Consider the following 19,312-nt stretch of genomic DNA (forward strand, 5'->3'; position numbering starts at 1 on the left):
GATAATGTTGTTTAATGCCTTTTCCTGAATATTTCCTTGTACCTCTAGCAGCTTTGCTATAGCTGTTCTCTGCTACAGTACCAGTTTTGGAAGCCCTCAGAAGCTGGTGCAATGAAACACCTTGAATCTGACTTCAGTATTGTTTGTCTAGCAAAGAAGGCATGATCCTTGTGAATATGTTTGTAAGCTAGAGCCTTTGAGCGTGAGAACTGTTTGCTTTTAAGCAGTAAAGCAGGCTGCTTGGTCATTATCTTGTTGGGCCTGTATATAAAGGCCTTGGTTTTCGATGCAGAGTGGTGGTAGCCAGTTGCCCCCTCTGGATATTAAAGTCACGGTGAATCCTGTGACAAAGTGGATGCATGGGGGGGAATGAACTGTAATATTGGGCATTCCTGTTTTTGTGAGGTCAGTGGAATTTATCACTCCAATTGAAAGGATTTTTTTCCCCCCTAAACATTGAGATAAAGTGCATCTTTTCTGCCTGCTGGGAAGTTGTTCTCATAACTAGGTATTTTCTTTGTGCTGAGCCCAGAAAGCTCTAAAAGCCACCAAAGCAGCTACCTGAAACTACCAATGGCGTCCTTTCAAAAAGGAGGCATGTTTGGAGCAAGTCCGCTGCGTTCTGGCAGCTTGGAGGTTGGGCTCCCATGCGCTCCCCCCGCCTGAAAGCTGCCTGCGAGGAGGAGCAGCGGGGCTGTGCAGTCCCCTCGCTGACACCCCCACCGTGCCTGTGTGTTAGTGCAGCGCGCCCCGGCCCCGCGGGCGGCACAGAGGGAGAAGGGGCTGAACGTGGTCTCTCGTTCTTCGCTAGCCAGGGAGGAAGCAGCTGCTTGTCGGGACTGCTGGCGGCTGTGCGCTGCGCGCTGGCTGTCGCTGTTTGGAAGCGATGAGTGTCCGGACCTCGTTGTGCGAGCACGGTTGGCTCCAGGCTTGCTAGGGCACAGGCAGTCTAGCAAACCCAGCAGTCTAAAATACCGCTATGCCTTTGGCGTAGCGCTTACTGCCTTGAAATACCGTGCTGAAAACGTGCTCCAGCATCCAGGGGAGGGAGGAGCAGAGATACAAGCCGTGTTTGGGCGCCGGTTCCCGGCGCTGCAAGGCCCGTGGCTCCCCCAAGGCCTCGCCTGAGCAGCTGGCTCCCCCTTCGGGAGGCAAAAGGCAGAGGCTTGGTTTCAGGGCGCGGTGAAGCGCGCAGCTCCCAGCCGCATGCACCGCTTCGAGGGCGTGAGAGCAAGTCCTTGCGAGAATCTCGCTAGCCTTGGAGAAATAAGTTACCTTCGGTGAAGCTTAACGGGGTCTGAGGCGCGTGGGAAGCCGCCGCTTTTAAAGCGTGCGGTCACGGCCGAGGCTTGCGTGGAGTGGGAGTCTCCTCCGCGCCGACGGCGGTCTGCTGCCTTCCTGCGGAGGTGCCGCACCGCTGCGGGTAACGAGCATGACCGCGGCGGGGCTCAGCGGGCTGCGGGGAAGCTGCCGCCCGCCGCGCCGGAGCCCGGCGCGGGGACCGCGCGTGGCAGCGGGGCCGGCGCGGGGAGCGCGCGTGCGCGGCGGGGCCCGGCCCCCCGCCCGCGCCGCGCGCGGCGATTGGCTGGCGCGCGCGGGGGCGGGGCTGGCGGCGGGGCGGCCATGGCGACGGGCGGCGGCGGCGGCCCGGGGCGCCCGGGAGGGCCGCGGGCCCAGGCGGTGAGCGGGGCGCGAGGGGTGCGCGCGTGGGGCGGCGGGACGTGTCCGTGGGGGCGACCCCGCGCTGGGGTGCGCGTGTGGGCGGGATGTGTGTGTGGGGGGGTGACCTGGGCTGGGGTGCGCGCGTGGGGCATGTCCGTGGGGGTGACCCCGGCCTGGAGTACACGCGTGGGGCGAGGTGTGTGGGCGGGCCATGTCTGTGGGAGTTCCCCCGAGCTGGGGTACACGCGTGGGGCGGTGTGTGGGGTATGTCCGTGGGGGTGACCCCGGGCTGGAGTGCACGCATGGGGTGGGGTGCGTGGGGGTCATGTCCATGGGGTGACCCCGGGCTGGGGTGCATGCGTGGGGTGGGGTGTGTGGGGGGCATGTCCCTGGGGGTGCCCCGGGCTGGGGTGCATGCGTGAGGTGGGGTGTGTGGGGGGCATTTCCATGGGGTGACCTCAGGCTGGAGTACACGCGTAGGGTGGGGTGGAGGGGCATGTACGTGGGGGTGACCCCAAGCAGGGGTGCACGTGGGGGGCATAGGGGGCATGTCTGTGGGGGTGACCCCGGGCTGGGGTGCCCACGTGGGGTGGGGTGCGTGTCCGTGGGGTGACCCTGGGCTGGGGTGCACACGTGGGGTTGGGGGCATGTTGGCAGGGGGGATGTGTCTGTGGGGTGAGCTCGGTCTGGCATACATGCGTGGGGCAGGGGGTGGGGGGGCATGTCTGTGGGGTGCACACATGGGGTTGGGGGCGCATCCATGGGGTGACCCCGGGCTGGCGTACACGTGTGGGGCGGGGGGCATGTCCATGGGGTGACCCTGGGCTGGCGTACACGCGTGGGGCGGGGGGGTGGGGGACATGTCCGTGGGGTGACCCCGGGCAGGGGTGCACGTGTGGGGCGGGGGCGTGTCCGTGGGGTGTGTGGGGGCCGGGGCCCCTGCGTGGAGCCGCCTGCGGTCCTTGCTGCCCGCGTGGCTGCCGGCAGCCTTGCGTGGCGGTGGCGGCGGTGGCGGCAGCGGCGCCTCCGCTGCACGCACAGTTGACCCTGGCCCTCCGCTCGCATCGCTAGCCGTTGCGCTCGGAGAGATCCGTAACGTGCAGCAGCGCCGTAGCTTCCTGCTGATAAATGCGGTTGGCGGGGGGAGGCTTTTCCCCAAAACCCAACTTTGAAACACGGCTGTTGGACTCCGCTTTCATTTTAACGACGCGTTTTTATGCGGAAATCTTACTGCGTGGGGAGCAGCTTGGAAGGCTCAAAACCTGCGGGTTCAAATAAAATATCCCTATTTTTTCGTTGACCCTGACAACGTAACAGTTGAATTTCTTCCATCCCATCTTCCACTGGGTTTTTGTTGCCGGAGACAGGCTTGCAAAGGAATTGACAGTCACCACGTGTGCCTTTAATTTAGCGTCAGTGTTTCCAAGTAATCCCTTCACCTGCCAGTAGATCTGCTTATTCTTTCTCCTGCATTCGGCAGCAGCCGCAGCCACAGCCTGCCCCTCGCAGCGCTCCTGAGCTGGCGGGAGGGAAGGCTGCCGTGTCGGCCTTTGACAGTGCATTTAAGGGTGCTGAAGAGTAACCAAGGCCAGATGCTGTTTGAGATGACTCGTTTGCTTTGTCCTTGTGGAGAGGAGCTGCTAAGTTTACTTCTTTTCCTTTTCAGCCGATTCGAACGGAAAGCAAGAGGATGAGCAGGCAGACGGATGCGGTGGAGAAAAGGGGACCGTACATCATGAGCAAGCCGCCCTCCGTACATGCCAAACTGCGTAAGTGAGGGTCGGCGTGGCCGCCGGGACGCTGCTGAGAGTGGGCAGGCCTCTCACCTCGGGCTCGCGGCACGGTCCTCGCCCTGGTCCTTGTTGACTGGAAGCATCATTATTCCTTGGCCATATGGTGAAACGAACCTGGGTCTTGGCAGACGTTGTCTCCCCAAAGCATCTGCTGACTTAAAATGGGTTTCGGTTCATCCGGAGCTGCGTGCCTGCTGCGTGGAGTAGCTCATGCCCGAGGCAGAGCGGCAGCTGGCGATGCCTGTCCCTTGCCTCTTCTGCAGACAAAACCCTCAGTCCCCAGACCTCTGTGGGATGCTTTATTCTATTTCAGTAATGACTTAAGATGTGTTTTTAAGCAGAAGCAGTTGATGGTGATCCCTGCCCCTTGCAGAGGCTGCCTTGTGGAGACAGGAGCAGTTTAAACTGCTCTGCTCAGTAATTGCATATGCCAGCTGAGGAAAAGTCTCTTTTGCTCTGATGTTACAAACCACTACTTTTCTTTAGGTGGGAAAAACTGCTTACTGGGTTCTTCAGCTTTGATGGGTTGGAATTTCTGTAGCCAAGTAACTTAGAATAAACACAGCTTCCACCCCGTTGCCTTAGTCGGCCAGGCTAGCTAGCCCACTGGTCTACAGCTGATTTTTGCTCCAGAGTGGACAGATACCAGGGAAGGGATTATCTGAGGGTCGACTAGCCTGAGGCTCCCCGCAGGGCTTGAGAAGTTTTCAGAGCGTGAGGTATCCAGCCAGGATGGGCTTAAAAGAAAAGAAGCATCTTCAAAGTCCGGTGGAAGTGTCTGCCCTCTTTTCTGGTGGCTCATTCTTTGCAAGGTTTGCAGATTTGAGGGCTCTGGACGGTGATGCCCATCAGACGCGTTTTTCTGCTGTCCCTGTAGCTAGCTGACTGTAACACTGGTCTCGTCAAGAGCCCACAGACTTTGTAAATGAAGCGCTGCTAAGTTTAGGCCTGATTTGGGCACTCCGACCAGAATTCCTTTCTTTTCAGCTGAAGCATTGGCTGGGCTTCTGAAGGGAGTGGAAACCAAATCCAGTGACTGTTCTCTGTCCCTTCATGCCTGGCTGTTGGGAGTCTGCGTGGTGAAGAGTTTGGCTCCTCATAAATGCAACTGCGTTGCTTCACAGAACTGTGTGTTCTGTTAACGCTGCAAACGCTTTAACTGGGCGCTCGCGGCAGCTGAGAGCCAGCCCTGGGCTGCGCCCTGCGGCCGGCGTTGCGTGGATGTGCCTGGGATTTTACAGGCTTTGTTCTGCAGGTGACTTTCTGCTCTTGCACGGAGCAGAGGCTGAGAGGCCCTGGGCCGGAGGATTGGTCCCAAGCTGGCCTGCTCCCCCCTGGGCGGGTGGAGTTGCAGGAATGTATGATACGGGATCCACACCTGCACTCTGCTTGTTCCCCGCTTTTTTCCATGCTACTGTTCTGATATCTCCAGCGTTACAGAGTTCAGCTTGCAAGCCCTGGGCTGTCCGTCCTGTCCCAGTGAGGTCAGCGTGGTGCTGACCAGATGGTGTGTGCTTTGCCACCAGCACCCTTTGGGCTGGTGGTGGGGAATGTCCCCAGCGGGCTGCTGCTGGCAAAATTGACCTCTCCCAGTCTGAAATGCTCTCAGGCTTGGTATAAAAGACAGTAGCTTTTGTACCAGGAAGTGTTTGAAGGTGGGATAAATTTTCATGCTAGCTGATATACTTCTGTTGTTACGTTAGGTGCTTTTGTAATTTTTTTTTCCAGTTTGGTGGTGTTCAGTGCTGGAGCAGAAAGAGTTAGGATGGAATCCGAGTGCCTTTAAATTAAGCTCACACCAGCCCTGCTGTGTGCAGTCTGTACATATGGGCAGCAGGATCAACTGCTGCTTTCGGTCTGTCAGAGTGATAGGAATAGACACGGTGGAACTGAAGTCTGGAATTGCCCGTGAAGGGCGCTGCAAGGCAGCCGTGCTCTCCTGAGGCATGCCCTGCAGTGCCTCCGGAGGGACCGCGGGATACCTGCGGCTCTGACCCCTTGTTTGGTTTTCAGAGCGGCAGCGAGAGCTGGCGAAGGCAGTGCTGCGAAGGCAAGGCCTGCTGGGGGGAACCGCTCTGCACCCACCGAAGCCAGCAGCTAAAAGGTCTGATCCTGTTTTCTCTTACTTTTACCGAGATGTATGCGTTTGTGAAACTGGGCAATTTGGAGGGTGAAGAACAGAGTTCAGGACCTTGTTCTGCAGGCGGCTGGTTCTGATCTGACCCAGGTACGCAGTAAGCGAAAGCCCTGTAGACCAGTCAGCAGGAGCACCTACACTCCAAATCAGGGCTGAACGGATTGGTGCTGCCCTGGCTGCGTCCTCTCTGTGTGAACAGGAGATGCTTCAGAAACGTCTCTTGACAGGGCTGTTGCGAGGCATTGGTGTGCTAAAAGCAAAGATAACTTTATATCACTCCCCATCCTCCCTGCAATCTCCCCTGAAGTTGAGTCCTCTTCAGTTTTCATAACGTATAGAAATGACACAGACCAACGGTGTTTGCGCCTGACCGACATGCTGCTAATTACGCTGGGTCAGCGACTGACAGTCTAGGAGCAGGAACGACTGTGTTTTGTAGCTGGCCTTGACTGTCAGGTAGGCTGAGTCTCAAGGGAGATGGGGAAGCCAACAAAAGACATGCTGCTTGGGGCAGGCGAGAGCTGCCTCGGGGCTTGGTTATGATGATGTAGCTGGTGGGTGGTAACCTAGTCCAAACTCATTCTTGCTCCCTAAGAGTGCTTTCCACTGCAGTAAACATCCGGCTATCAAAAACCTGCTTTGGAATAAGGGAGTTGCAAGGCAGAAAAGGCTGAGAAAGGCTGCACCACAGTCATGGATCTGCGTGCAGAAACTGGGAATTGTTCTACTAGGGTCTGTATTTCTTCTCGTTGTCTTGAGGATGGTCCAGGACCTGAGCAGGTAGCCTAAGCAGAGAGCTTAGAGATGGAGTTGATTCTGAGCTGGTGGTGCGCCTGGAGGGTGTCTGGTGAGGGAGGCATAGCTTAGCATTTGGATGGGAGAGGACATGCCCGGCATCTAGGACAGGGATTTCTGCTCTCTTTCCTCAATCTGCCAGATCTGTGACTACATTTCCACAGTAAAGTATGTGTTATGGGCTCACTTGTCTGCTTTTCTGCAGGTCAGTGAAATTTAACAAGGGCTACACGGCTCTCAGCCAGACAGCAGACGAACACTTGGTATCCCTCGATTCAGACAGGTGAGAGCTCTGGGTATGTCCCATGCTTGTGCTTTTGGGTAAGTGTTTTTACAGGATGCTGATGGTGTACTGTGCATTGAATCTGAGCCCGTGCTGCTGCTGTCCTCAGCACGGAAGAGATTAATGGATTTGAAAAATGTCGTGGCCTTTCCCTATGCTGCGATTTGCTGAAGAGAAAGGGACTAAGGGAGCTGAGGAGGCTCTGCCAAGTCAAAGGAGCTGATGTGTCCTGAAAAGCAGTCTGTTTACTGGTATCTGTAAATCTACAGATAAAAAGAAATCCCTCACCTTTTGTGTGATTGATTTGCCTTGTCACTTGTAGAGCAAGGAGATGCATCACTGATTGGACTGGACACCTGTGAGCAGTGAAATACTTCTATTTTCCCAAATTTAACAGATGACTCTGCCTTTGAATCCTTTGGGATTGTGCTGTCAGCTCCCTTTGTTTGGAGATTCCCTTGTCTGGTCGCCCAAGTAAAGACAGCTTCCCTGCCAAGCCGACATGTAGCCCTGTGCTTTCAGAGCCGATGCAGCCGTGTTACGCGCTCCACACCTCTGGCTCACTCTGACTGTTGCCTTCTTCTCTTAGTGACGGGGAGCTGGAATCAAGATGTTCCTCTGGCTACTCTTCTGCTGAGGCAAGTCGAGGTGTTTCACTCCTATCTGACCATATGGTTCCTATAGGCTTCCATGCCCCGGTTACACATCTGAGCTCTGCACAGAGAGTGGAATTAAGTGTGCCCCTCTGTCTTGGGTGCTGAAGAGCAGTGTCAGTGATAAACCCAGAACTGTCACTGCTCTGCTCAGGCACAGCCCTAGCAGTAAGAGGAAGGGGCAGTTGCCTTGCCAAACCCCCTCTTGCTGTGCGAGTGCCCCCTTCAGCTGGAGGGTTGACTGAAGCTCATCAGTCTGCCTTGCAAACAGCTGCCTTTGCTGCTTAATATTCGGGCTGCAGAAAGATGCACAAAGCTCCCTTCTGCTGGTGCTATTTGTATATTAATGCTTCATCCTTTGTGCCTAAAGCATCGTCTCCTTCCAGACCCCAAAGATGAGCTCGGTTTGTGAGGAAGGAGTTGCAGCTGCAGTCCTGCTGTGTACAGGGTGCTGCAGCCCAGGAGCTAAAGATCTTTGATATTTTGTTTGTATTCTCTGCTCTGGCTGTGGTGCTTGTCGTTGTGTGAAGCTGCTAGTAGCGGTCCTGAAGGGAGAACATGATGCTCTTTTCCTTTTTTTTTTTTTTTCAGTCCTCCCTTCTGTGGGAATGCATAAGGCTAGCCTTAGGACCTGAGTTTTAACTATTTTTTTGCTTTCAGTTGGAGGTTTGCAAGCTTCTGGAGGACAACCCTGCATCTAATCACTGTAATAATCCAGCTAGTTTTTAAGGTCATACTGACTAACCTAAAATCTGCTGGGCTGTGGCCCTGTTCAGTCACTCTCTGGCAGCTGGTGCTTCAGTCCTCTTCCTCTCTTCACCTCTGAGCTGTCACATGAGGGTGTATGCGTCCGGCCATGGTCACGTTAACTAGAACACAAGTAACGCTGACTGACAGGCGCAGGGCCTGGAGCGTTGATCAGGCGTCATATAGCACAAGGAGCGTTTCCACTGTGCTGGCCAGTGCTTTGGCTCAGGTTTTCCTGCTGTGCTGACACGTTCTAACAGCTCTGTCTCCTTTGCCCCTGCCTAGCAGGTGAACCAGGATCTGAGCCGACAGCTGCTGCAGGATGGGTACCATCTAGATGAGGTTCCAGATGATGAAGACCTGGATCTCATCCCCCCTAAACCCGTTGCCTCCTCTTGTTGCCTGTGTTGCTTCAGAGACTCTCTCTCCTGCGTGATCCAGTAGGCGCTGCTCGCAGAACAGGTCGTAAGCCAGCACTTTCCGCTTTGTCCCTTGGGATGTTTGTGGGTGTCAGTGTCCCACACCGGGACAGTGACTCAAAAACTGAATGCTGCTACACTGCTGCGCTGCTGCTCTTGGTGAGCAGCAGCTGCTGACCAACCCAAAACTACTTTTTGTTACACATAGCAATATAACAGAGAGATTGCACAGCGACGTTTAGCCTGCTTGGATGGGACTTTTTACTTTGCCAGGCATGAGAAGCTCTTAGCTAGCAGAGGTGGGGAGAAAAGAGGCAGAAAGCAGGTGGCCTTCTCAAGGAGTGTAAAAGGAAAGCGTGTGGAGCTCATGCTGGTGAGCAGCAGGAATATGGACAGCAGCAGTGGACACATGCTGGATTTCTTGGCCAGCTCTTTCCTCCTTTCAATCTGTCATGCCTGGGAATTAGGATCCGGCATTGCCCTGAACCACAGCCTGCGGGTGCTGCCGTGAAGGGCTCCTGTGTCTCCCCAGAGACCTCTTCGCAGCAGGACCTCAGGGCCTGACAGATGAGCAAAGGAGTGAAATTCCATGCCAGAATAAGCTGCTTGTGAGCTGACTGCCCTGGCTTGGCTGGCCTGCGTGTGTTGCTTTAGCCCTTGAGGAGCTCCCCAGCTTTGTCCTTCTGGAGTTTATTTTTAGCGGGAGCTTTGACTGCAAGCATTAGTTGCCCCTTCCTGGACCTCCTTCACTCAGAGTTTGTGTTTGTGCTGGGGTTGAACTGCTGATGTGCAGGACCTGCCAGCCCACCCATCGGCGGTGGCCAGGCCCTTTCCTTCCTTGTGGAGGGGACTGAAGGAACCTTTTCTATTTATTTATTTTATGCTCAGCAGTTACCTCTCCTCCCTGGCTGGATGAGGCCAAACCACAGAGGTCAGCGAAGGCTAGCAGAGTGCTCAGGAAGTGCTACTGGAGGAGAGCTGCCTAATTAGTGCATTTAATGCTGTCTGTAATTGCTGCTGGTTTTCCTTCTCCCAAAGCCTGGACATGCCGATCTGAACCAAAGATTACTGCTCTGGAGGATGAAGGAGGACAGTGCAGTGGTGGATGCTAAGAAGATAAGAGGAAACCAAGTAGAGCAGATCTGTGCAGGCTCCAGAGCTTTAAGCATTCGCGTTTGTTACACACACCAGAAGTTACTGCATTGTCTGCTGAGAACTTCCCTGCTTTCCACATCTTGGAGGGACCAGTTACGTGCTTGATTCAATGGCAGTCTGACTGGACCACTGGTACATGGTATTGGAGTAACTCTGCTGGGATCTCTGTGCTCTCCAAAGCCATCACTTCTCTCTACTTACTCAGGAGTCTGAGGGAGTCCAGGGCCAGCTGTGACCATGGGAAGGCAGACTCCAGAACAGAGATGTAACTTCAGTCTGTTGAGTTTTCCTAAAACTCTCTTTGGGATATTTATTTATTCTCTGCTTACTCACATTGTTGCTGTCAGATCAGCGCAACAGATGCACCTCTGAGAGTGCATCCGTCCTACTCTTTGATAGGAGCACTGGGAGGCTGCTGCTGATGCTGTTCTGGATCACTCATGATGCTGGAGCAAGCATCCAGAGTGCTCCCAAGCCACAGATTGCTGACCCTTATGAGGACACAGCTTGCTATGGTCTTCCTTCTGTCTGTAAAAAGTCAAATTTTAAACAACTCAACTTCACTGTAATGTCCTTCAGCACTCGCTGTCTGCGCTGTTTCTACTATTTGCTTCCCTGTCCCGCCAGGATGAACGTAGATGTTGAAATGGCTCTGCTTGGCCAGGTTGTCCCTCAGACACGAGCAGTTGTTCGTTGTAGTGCGTCTGTGTTGCGGAGGAGAGTGACCAGGGCTGATGCCAAGGTCTGCCTGCTTTGTGCTGGAATATATGTTTTTTCTTTCTTGTTAGATACAGAAAGGGATGAAGCTGTGCAATATCTCTGCAGATCTGGGTTTTTTTGTTTGTTTGATTGTTTTTTTTTCTTTGTTAGCAGCAGTAGTCTGTAGCCCCCAGGTCTTTGTGTCCACAGTGTGGTGTCCATCGTGAGGAACACTTGTCTGCCTGTATCGCTGCTGTTCGGGGTCGTGGATCTGAGGACGGCAGAGGCGAGGATTCGAAGTGGGGACAGCCTGGGGGGTTGCTCACCTATTGCAGTAACGCTACAGTGGCAGCCACTGCTGCATCTTGGCTTAAGGGAAGGGCTTGAGAGCAGCGTGTTGTGCTGCTGACAGCCTGCCTGGCACATGGCCCCATCTGCTGCTGATGGTTCTGTCCTTGCCTGATGAAGTCCATGTACTGTATTAATGAAGTGATTTGTACTTTTTTTCCCTTGGGCACCTTCCCAGCTGCTGCCCCAGAGCAGTGAGGCCAAGCTCGACCTTCTCTTTACATTCCCTTCTTTACAGGGCAGCCCTCTTCAAGGGCTGCAGGCTGCTTCGGGGGCAGAAAAGGACAGCATTGTACAGAGTGCTTGGACTCCAGCTGATTTGGGTTTTCAATGCAGAAACCTGCTGCCGTACTGTAGCATGTAGCAAGCAGAAATGTGTTCTGGTCAGCATGCTAATATGGCACAAGGGAAGGGTTTACAAAGGATATTTTCTTGCTGGCACAGAGGAGTCGTGTGACAGGGCCGTGCAGCTCATGAGTAGGGTGTGTGTTTTGAGGGTTGAGTCCTTTTTCGTGTTTAACCTCTGACTTGCCTTCACTTCATTGAAGCAGGAAGCTGAAAAACACTGTGCTCACCTGCTGCACCTCAGGACCTTAATCTCAGCTCTCCGTGGCAGGGGAATCGACTTCCTGGTCAGTCTGGTTTTAGCTCATAGCTTGTTCCAGTTCTTCCCAAACCTGCTTTAATGCTGGGGAGCTCCCAAGGCAGTAGGAGGGAGTTGTGGCTCCAATGCGTGCTGCAGCACAGACCCTCTCAGTATCAGCTGTGCCCAGGTCAGTCATTTTATGTGTGATTTTCAGGCAGGAGTCGTCTGGGGAGTCTATCTGGTATGTTTAAAAAGCTGCCTTAAATCATGGTCCAGCTGTACTATGTAGAGGACAATCAGCTTGTTATAAAGAAACCTTGTTTAAATACTTGATGTATAGAGAACTGAACTGGTTTTTGTATATTCCTTGCTGAAGGATGCACTTAATAAACTGGAGCTTGTTACTCAAAGCATGTGTTATTACTCTGGCTAGGAGCTGCAGGAATGAAAGGGTCCTGGCTAGCAGTTGTAAAGAACTGGTTCACTCGAACCAGCTGCAGCTTTAAGCTGCTCTGGCCCCCGCTGAGCAGGGAGGGTGAAGCCTGAGCTGCGACCCAGCAGCCCAGGACTCGGGCTGGGTCTTTCCTCGGCTCCCTTTTCCCATTGCAGCCAGGGTGGGAGAGCCAGGGCAGAGAGGGGAGGTTTCCAGAGCAGGGAGGAGAGCACCCCCTCCCAGCGATCCAGTTTTCCTTTTTACAGCCGTTGCTTTGGTGTCCTGTGACAGTGCAGAGCTGTCATGTCACACCTTGCCCCCGGATGTGCAATTTATAGCGCCGCGGAGGGTGAAGCAGGGTGGGCAGCACGGAGCAGAGGGCTGGGTAGGTCACTTCCACCTTCAGCCCCACCTGCCTCCTCAGGGTGCCAGCCTGAGCCAGGGGAGGGCAGGCACAGGCTGCCACTGCCCACACTCTCCTCTTCCCCTCCGGGAGCTGCTTTCGCAGAGCCAAACGACCTTGCGCAGCGCTGCACCTCGCTGGGCTGGAAGGCGCCTGCGCGGGGCTCCCTGCCCTCCGGCCCGAGGCAGGGGCAGGAAGGCAGGCTGCTCCCCGCTGCGGAGGGGACGGCGCAGGCCGAAGAGCGAGGACGGCCGCGCTCTGCTCCTGCCTCAGCGCTCACCCGCTTTCACGGCAGAAGTGAGTTTTCCTATGGCTTCATCGGATCCCTTCTACGCCCGCGGCTCTAGCGGGCAGACACCGTGGCTCGGCCCCTTTCTCTGGCCGCTCGGTACACGAAGCTTCCCTGTGACTCAGGACAAAGTTACCACTTTATTCTTAGCACCGGTTCACTTGAGGATCTCCAAACATTCAGCTTCGCACCACCCTGTGAAGTAAGGCTGTGCCTTTTCCCTTCCACACACGGGGAAGGGAGGGCACAGCTTACGTGGCTGCCTACGAACGATCAGGCACGGTGAGCACACCAAACACCCAGGCGCGTGCCCCTCCCCAGATCTGCCCCCCAGGCTGCCTTCGTCCAGCCCTGCGCAACACGCCTGGGTGCTGGCGAGAGCCGGGAGGTGCCAGATGCGATCGCACCTCCCGCTTTAGATGAGAATTAGGCGTTTCACAGTTAGCTGTCAGCAATAGGCAGTGACGTGCAGTACAGAGGGACAGCAAATAAACGTTCCCCAAGGCCAGCCAAGCCCCTCTCCCTGCCTGCAGCCCCCCGAAGCGCTTTGGATGAAGTCTGGTCTAACTAAGCCCCACGGCAGCCCCAGCTCTCTTCTCCCCACCCAGGAGAAAACCTCAGCATCACATTTGCACGGGCAAGCAGCAGAACGTCCCTACGAGACGGGCAGCGGCGCTGCTCTCCAGCACCAGGTAAGGACTTCTCGCGAGACGGAGGGCACAGGTCTCACACCTCCCTGCTGCTTTTCAGCAAGAGGGAGGGGAAAAAAAATGTTGCCATACGGCATTAGCAGCACTGGTGAGTACGGGCTCTGTGGGGTGGGATGCTAGGGGGACACCCCCATCCCACGCACGCGGGGATGTGGTTACAAAGCTACGAAGGGAGAGGTTCTTCCTCCCCCCTTTGCTCTGGGCCGTGATCAAGGAGTCGATTCAGAAGCCAGAGGGTGAGTGTGACATTGCTTTTTGTACAAATTGAGTGCGAGTTACTTTGGGTTTAATAGTGGACTAAGGGGCGATTTTCAAGCTAACACCCAACCTGGCAAGCCTACTTTGCCCAGGCCAGTTTCTATCTACTCTAAAGTGGAGCCACTGCAGAGGGGGTGTCCTGGGGTCCCCACTCAGAGGAGGCAGCAGGCCCGGAAGAGCAGCATCCCTTCTGGTGAGGAGAGGTGGAGGGAGATGCTCTCGTTGGCAGAGATGAACAGCACAGAGCCACGACGCAGGGTCATTTCGGACGCTGCGGCTGTGGAGGTACCTACAGCCGTTCCTTGGATCACCAGCAAGATGCTAGCAGAGTCCACAGCAGAGACGAGGTACAGCTTGATAGAGGAAGGAATCTGCAATGAAAACAGTCACTGTGGCTTGAAACTCCTCCTGCAGCTTTTCTTCTTTTCAGAGAGCTGGAGGGAGTTTGCCGCTCTCGCGTGATGCCTGTAGCACCCTAAGACCAGGCAGCTCAGGAGCCCTCAGATCACAGGTTAGCAGAAGACGCCCACTAAACCCCAGGCTACAAGTGTCGCCGAGATCTACTGAGCACAGACAGCATAGGCAAGAGGCAGGAAAGCTGGTGGCCCTCGTGTCCCCAGAGCAGGCTGGTTTTACAAAGGCCAAGCAGGAAACGCAGCAGGAAGCAGACAGCAGCTCTGGAGTGGAGACAGGCAGAAGGTGACCCAAGAGGCCACCGGGACAGACCAGCTGGTTGTGTGCCGGACGCTCGCCCATCACCTAGCCACACGCTCTGGGATCTCTACGCAGCATCATGGGGCAGCCTGTTTTTCAGCTCCGAGCGGGCCGTTTTGGAGGAACCCGATAATCCTTTCCAGCTCTAACTGGCAAGGTAGGAAGGACACGAGTTTCCAGCGAGCTTCCCTTGGATCAGGTGATGTCTCCTGCACACACCACCCCGGAGCACCGCTACTAGAATCCCCCCAGCCAGGATTAAGCTCCTGGCAGAGCCGGTTTGCCCCGTTTCCCTGGCCCCCAGCTGCCGCACAGGCAAGCGGAGTTTCCCGAGCCATCCGGGTCTCTCTCAGGCCCGTTCCACCCAGCCGCTGCCGACACAGTCTGCAAGCTGCGCTGCTGGAGCACAAATACCTCCGTAACGCCGCCCGGCCCGGCCCGGCTTCCCCCCGGCCGCCTCGCTGCTGCGCCGCCGCGCTCACCTCTATCCTCATGAGCGTGAAGTCCGGCACGGGCGGGTCGTAGAGGTAGACGCTGGGATCGAGCTGGCTCTGCGTGGCAGGGAAGATCTTGGAGCTGCTGGGTGCCGGCGTGTAGTTGAGCATCTCGCACAAGGTGAGCACGTCGATGAACTTGGGGGTGAGCCCGGCTCGCACGGTGTTGTCCGAACAGGCCATGCACTCGACGCAGTCTGCGGGGAGGAGGCCGCGCGGTGAGCGAACCCGGCGGGCCCTCGCCATCCGCGCGGCCTCCTGCTCCGAGGGCCCCGCTCCGGCCCGTCCCCGGGGGACCCGAGCCCGGGCAACGCCGCGGCTCTCCCCCTGCCGACCCACGAGCGGCGGGGGCCTCGGGACGCCTCTTGCCAGCGCGAGCGCGGGGCGCGCCGGGCTCACCTCCGTGCAGGTAGGCGTGCGGCTCGTTGGCGCCCAGGAACATAGCCTCCCCCGGCTCCAGCCTCACCAGGTTGAGGAAGTAAATGGTGAAGCAGCCGATGTCGCCGGGGTACTGGGAGTGCAGCCGCAGCAGCAGGTCCCCGTTGCTGCCCGCCGTGTCCTTCCCGTCGGCAGCTGCGGCAGGGAGAGCCCAGGAGCGGAGCTCAGCTTAGCGGCAGCCCCGCAGCCACGCTGCCCAGCAGCGTCCTCCTGCGGGGGGCCGGGCTGCGGGGCTCCCCGTGCCCCCTCTGCCCTAACCCCCCTTCCCCGTGCCCCGTCCCTGCTGGGGGCGGGTGCAGGAAAAAGCGTTTGCAGGCCAGAACTAGCCCCTGTCCTTGGCGTACATCGCTCCGGGGCCCGACCCCACGCGCAGAGGGCGAGAGGTGGACCGTGACCGCCAGCCACCACCCCAGGGGGCCCCTAACGCCAGGGGAGGCACGTCTAGGGCAGTGCCGTGCCCTCCTCCCCGCCCCACGCGCGCTCTGACCGCGGGGCCCGAGCCTGCTTCCAGTCCCCTCGCCGAGCGGGCAGCTCTCCCGGAGCGCTGCCCCGGCGGGCTCGCAGCCCCCTCCGAGCACGGCCTCCCCCGCAGCGCCCACCGCGCGGGCAGCCGCTGGGGCAGGCGGCCGGGCCCGCGCCGGGGCGGCTTTCGCAGCAGGCTCCCTCCGAACGCCGCCCCGCGGCGGGAGGACGTGCCGGGCGGCCGGCGGGGGCCCAGGGCACGCGGCGTGCCTCTGCTCCGCTCGCTTCACCCCCCCTCCCCGCGCCCCACAAGCGCCGGGGCCCGAGGGGCGGGCAGCACCCCGGGAGCCTCCGAGGGCGGCCAGAGCAATGCTCCGCGTGCTCTCCCGGTTACGCCCTGGCTATAAATGCGCAGGTCTCTCGCCAGCCTCGGCTGGCAGCTCCCTCCGGTTTATTTTTACTGGGTAAGCCGCGGAGCAGCCGGGACCGGAGCCCGCCAGCGCCGGCCCCAGGCTGGAGCGTTACCCCCGGGCCAGAGCCCGGCTCGGAGCGGGAGCTCCGCCGTTCCCGCTGCGCGAGCTGGCGCTGCCCGTGCCCTCGGACCCTCCCGGCCCGGCAGCAGCTGCAAGCCGCGAGCGTCCGCCTCGGAGCGCTGCAGCTCCGTCCCTGTCCCCACGGCCCCTTCCTGAGAGCCATCCCGCGGCCCCCGGGACCGGCAGCGGCAAGGGGAGCCGCACGCTGCTGCGTCCCCGCCTGGCAGGCGGCCAGCCGAGGAGAGCAAGGACAGCCTGGCGCTCCAGGAGCTGTGTCCCCACGTGGCCTCTGCCCAGCTGGCCGCCGACCGGGACGTTCCTGCCTCTAGGATCGGGGGAACTCAGTCCTGCTGCTTCTCCGCCAGCCCCGGCGCCGCGCTCTTTACCGGGGAGAGAACCAACCTTCCTGGGAAATCCTCTTCACCAGCATGTTCAGCTGGTCCACGAAGAACTTCTTCTCGCTCTTCATCATGCGGGTGAAGCAGACGCGCAGGGCGGCCGACACGCCGCGCGGGTCGTCGCTCACGCTGCGCTCCAGCTGCTCCGCGGCCACGTCGCCGATCAGCGCCCGCAGCTCGGGGACGGCTGCGAGGACGGAGCAGCTTAGCGCGTGGGCCGCAGCGCCCCACGTCCCCCGGCCCGGGCCGTCCTTAGCCACGAGCAGCCAGGCACCATGTCCCAGGGAATCACCGCGGCATTCCCCAACCACGGGACGCTCCGGCACCCTGCTCCTGCCGCAGGCTTGGAGCCAGCGAGAGGGAGGAAAGGTGCCAACAAGGGCGACGCAGCCACCTTACAGGCAGCCTCTCAGCTCTCGGGCGAGCTGGGGTGCAGCTCCCCCCTCGGCGTCCCCCCGCTGCAGCCGTCCCTTACTCTGGAGGAAGGACACGATCTCCTCGACGGGCCGGAAACCGCACAAGCCCTCAAAGGGGGTCAGCGCGATGGCCATTTCTGGCTTGTGGTTGGCGTCCGGGTAGTGCTCGGGGAACTGGGCGTGCAGCTTCGCCGCGAGCTCCTGGAAAGGGGCAGAGGAGCCAGGTGACCTCCCCACCGTCAGTCACCCCACGTGTCCCCCCCTCCCCGCCAGCAGGCTCGGCCGGAGGCAGGCTCTGGGAGAGACAACGCGGAGCGAGGCGCCCCGACCCCAGCCGGGCTGGCACGGCGCGCGTGGGGCCGAGCGCTGGCAGCCCCAACCGAGCCGCGAGGGGCCAGGGCGAAGAGCGCAGCCGGCAGGGACCCCGGGGCACTCACCCCGCGACCCGATCCGGACCAGGGAACCCAGCCCAGCAGGAGCACGCGTCCTCCTCCGAGCCCCCGGCCACGCAGCACGGGAGCGGGCGCTGGCCAGGAGCCGGGTACGCGCTCCCGGGGCGCCCAGCCGGGAGCCCGGCGCTCCCGCGGGAAGGCGGGAGGGTTTCCAAAGCTCTTCCTACCTTGTTGGGGTGCGCCTGGATGGAGAGGGCTGTGTTGACCGAGAGCACTTTGAAGAGGAAAGGCAGCCGGCCATCGAAGGTGTCCTTCACCTTGGCGCCCAGGCACCCGGGGTTATCCGCGATCCACTGGCCCAAGGTCTGCTGGGGGATGCGGTTATCCCGGATCACGGCGTCGCCCTTGGGGTGGGCGCCCATCCAGAGCTGGCGACGGGCAGAGGAGACGCCGCCGTCAGTAACCAGCTCCCTGTGGCCGGGAAGGCGGCAGGGGCGCGGGAAGGGACCCGCTGGCTTTTCTCCGAGTCATTTGGCCCCAGACGCTATCGATCCAGCCGAGGGCCGAGGCAGCTCCCGCTCCGGCCGTGTCCTCAGCGGCTGAGTCACGCCGGCTCCCCAAAGCGCCTTCGCTCTGCTTCCGCCCCCGCGGGAGCCTCCAGGAGCTCGGCACCGGTACGGGGCGCGGGCCGGGCCGCGCGCGGTTGGGGCTGCCCCTCCGCCACGCTGACGCCCTGCTTCCCACCGCGACGGGCGCGAGGCCCCGGCCGCGGATTCGCGTCCCCTCCCGAGCGCCCAAAGCAGGCGCCGGCGCCCGCAGGGACCCGCGGGCCGGGCACTCACCTCGGCGTAGGGCCGGTCGGGCTCTATGCGGACCAGGGGGTCGCTGCTGGCCAGCAGCTTGGCCACCTCGCTCTCCAGGCCGACCTTGCCCCAGGCATAGCTCTGCGCCACGCAGGAGAGGGGAAACACTGCGGGGCGGAGGGGAGAAGGCGAGAAGTCACGCGGGGGGCAGCAACGACCCCGTCCCGCTCGCCCGTCCCCACCTGCCAGGGCGACGGCAGCGGTAAGGGGAGAAGCCCCCCGAGATCCTCCTCCCACTGCGTCTCGGGCAAAGCCAAGGCCACGACGTGGTCCAGAGCCCGCGGCGGGACACGCGCGGCCCCGCTCCGACGCCGGCCGCCTGGACCTCCGTGTCCCCGGCCCCATCCCCCTCGGGGGTCCCCCCGGGGGCCGCGCTCCCCCCGGCCCCAGCGTGCGGGTGACACCTGGGAAGGACTCGGCTTCCAAACCGCCCGGGGTGATGACTTGGGGATTTCAGGAGATGCCGGCTGCAGGCAGCGCTGCCTCCCCACGCCGGCGGGCAAACGTCCTCCGGTGCCGCCTCTGCCCCGAACCCCCAGCGGTCCCGGGGGTCTCCACCTTCCTGGGGGGTCTCCATCCCCCTGGGGGATCCCCACCCCCCTGGGGGGTCTCCACCTTCCCGGGGGGTCCCCATCCCCCTGGGGGGTCTCCACCCCCCCGGGGAGTCTCCACCCACCCCGGGGGTCCTCATCCCCCCCCCGGGGTCCCCATCCGCCCCCCCGGGGGTCTCCACCCCCTCGGTGGGGTCCCCGCTCTCCAGCCCCGCTTCGCTGCTCGGGGAGGAGCGCGGCCCCTCCCCCACCCCCGAGGGACCCAGGCGTCCTGCCCCCCCCCCCCTTCCTCCCCCCGCGCCGCTCACCGCGCAGCTCCGCCATGGCTGCGGCCGGCTCGGCTCGGCTCGGCTCGGCTCGGCTCGGCCCGGCCCGGCTCGGCCGCGGCTCCGGCACCTCCCCCGGCGGCGCGGGCTGTGCTGGACGGGGCGGGGCCGCGGCCCTAGGCGCGCCCTATAGCGGCCATAGGAGCGCCTCTATGGGGCGGCGCGGCCCACCTGCGCCAGGGGCCGGCCCGCCCGCCGCGAGGCCTCTATAGGCGCGCTATAGGCGACCCGCAAGGGCGGGTACCGGAGCCCGGCCCCGCGCAGGTGCCCCTATAGGCGCCCCCTACGGGCGCCCCGCCTCTGCCGCCGCGCCAGCCCGCGCGGCGCGTCACCCGGCCACGCCCCCCCGGCCACG

The 19,312-nt window shown here is 60.1% G+C and overlaps 2 protein-coding genes across 7 annotated transcripts; one reads left to right on the forward strand and one right to left on the reverse strand.

The window, feature by feature from the left end:
- The first annotated feature begins 1,614 nt into the window (after nucleotides 1-1,614).
- On the forward strand, nucleotides 1,615-11,687 carry FAM219B (family with sequence similarity 219 member B). Of its 5 annotated transcripts, none has more exons than XM_062584196.1 (7): nucleotides 1,615-1,680; nucleotides 3,329-3,431; nucleotides 5,469-5,559; nucleotides 6,593-6,670; nucleotides 7,260-7,308; nucleotides 8,356-8,532; nucleotides 9,378-11,687. In XM_062584196.1, the coding sequence occupies exons 1-6, from the start codon at nucleotides 1,624-1,626 to the stop codon at nucleotides 8,512-8,514; spliced, it is 537 nt and encodes a 178-aa protein (XP_062440180.1). In that variant the 5' UTR covers nucleotides 1,615-1,623; the 3' UTR covers nucleotides 8,515-8,532; nucleotides 9,378-11,687. The 5 variants fall into 5 exon arrangements, with proteins under 5 accessions (XP_062440180.1, XP_062440181.1, XP_062440182.1 ...); XM_062584197.1 differs by having other exon boundaries at nucleotides 9,381-11,687; XM_062584198.1 differs by having other exon boundaries at nucleotides 9,528-11,687.
- Nucleotides 11,688-12,529: 842 nt separating this feature from the next.
- MPI (mannose phosphate isomerase) lies at nucleotides 12,530-19,246 on the reverse strand. Of its 2 annotated transcripts, none has more exons than XM_062584190.1 (8): nucleotides 18,940-19,243; nucleotides 18,060-18,187; nucleotides 17,445-17,645; nucleotides 16,885-17,026; nucleotides 16,414-16,596; nucleotides 14,978-15,151; nucleotides 14,567-14,775; nucleotides 12,530-13,741 (listed from the first exon to the last, which is right to left on the reverse strand). In XM_062584190.1, exons 1-8 carry the CDS (start codon nucleotides 18,953-18,955, stop codon nucleotides 13,523-13,525), a joined length of 1,272 nt encoding a protein of 423 aa, XP_062440174.1. In that variant the 5' UTR covers nucleotides 18,956-19,243; the 3' UTR covers nucleotides 12,530-13,522. The 2 variants fall into 2 exon arrangements, with proteins under 2 accessions (XP_062440174.1, XP_062440176.1); XM_062584192.1 differs by lacking the exon at nucleotides 12,530-13,741 and adding an exon at nucleotides 13,982-14,233 and having other exon boundaries at nucleotides 18,940-19,246.
- Between the last annotated feature and the right edge of the window lie 66 nt (nucleotides 19,247-19,312).

The sequence above is a fragment of the Rhea pennata genome, chromosome 10 (assembly GCF_028389875.1).
Source record: "Rhea pennata isolate bPtePen1 chromosome 10, bPtePen1.pri, whole genome shotgun sequence".
In the NCBI taxonomy this organism is placed as follows: domain Eukaryota; kingdom Metazoa; phylum Chordata; class Aves; order Rheiformes; family Rheidae; genus Rhea; species Rhea pennata.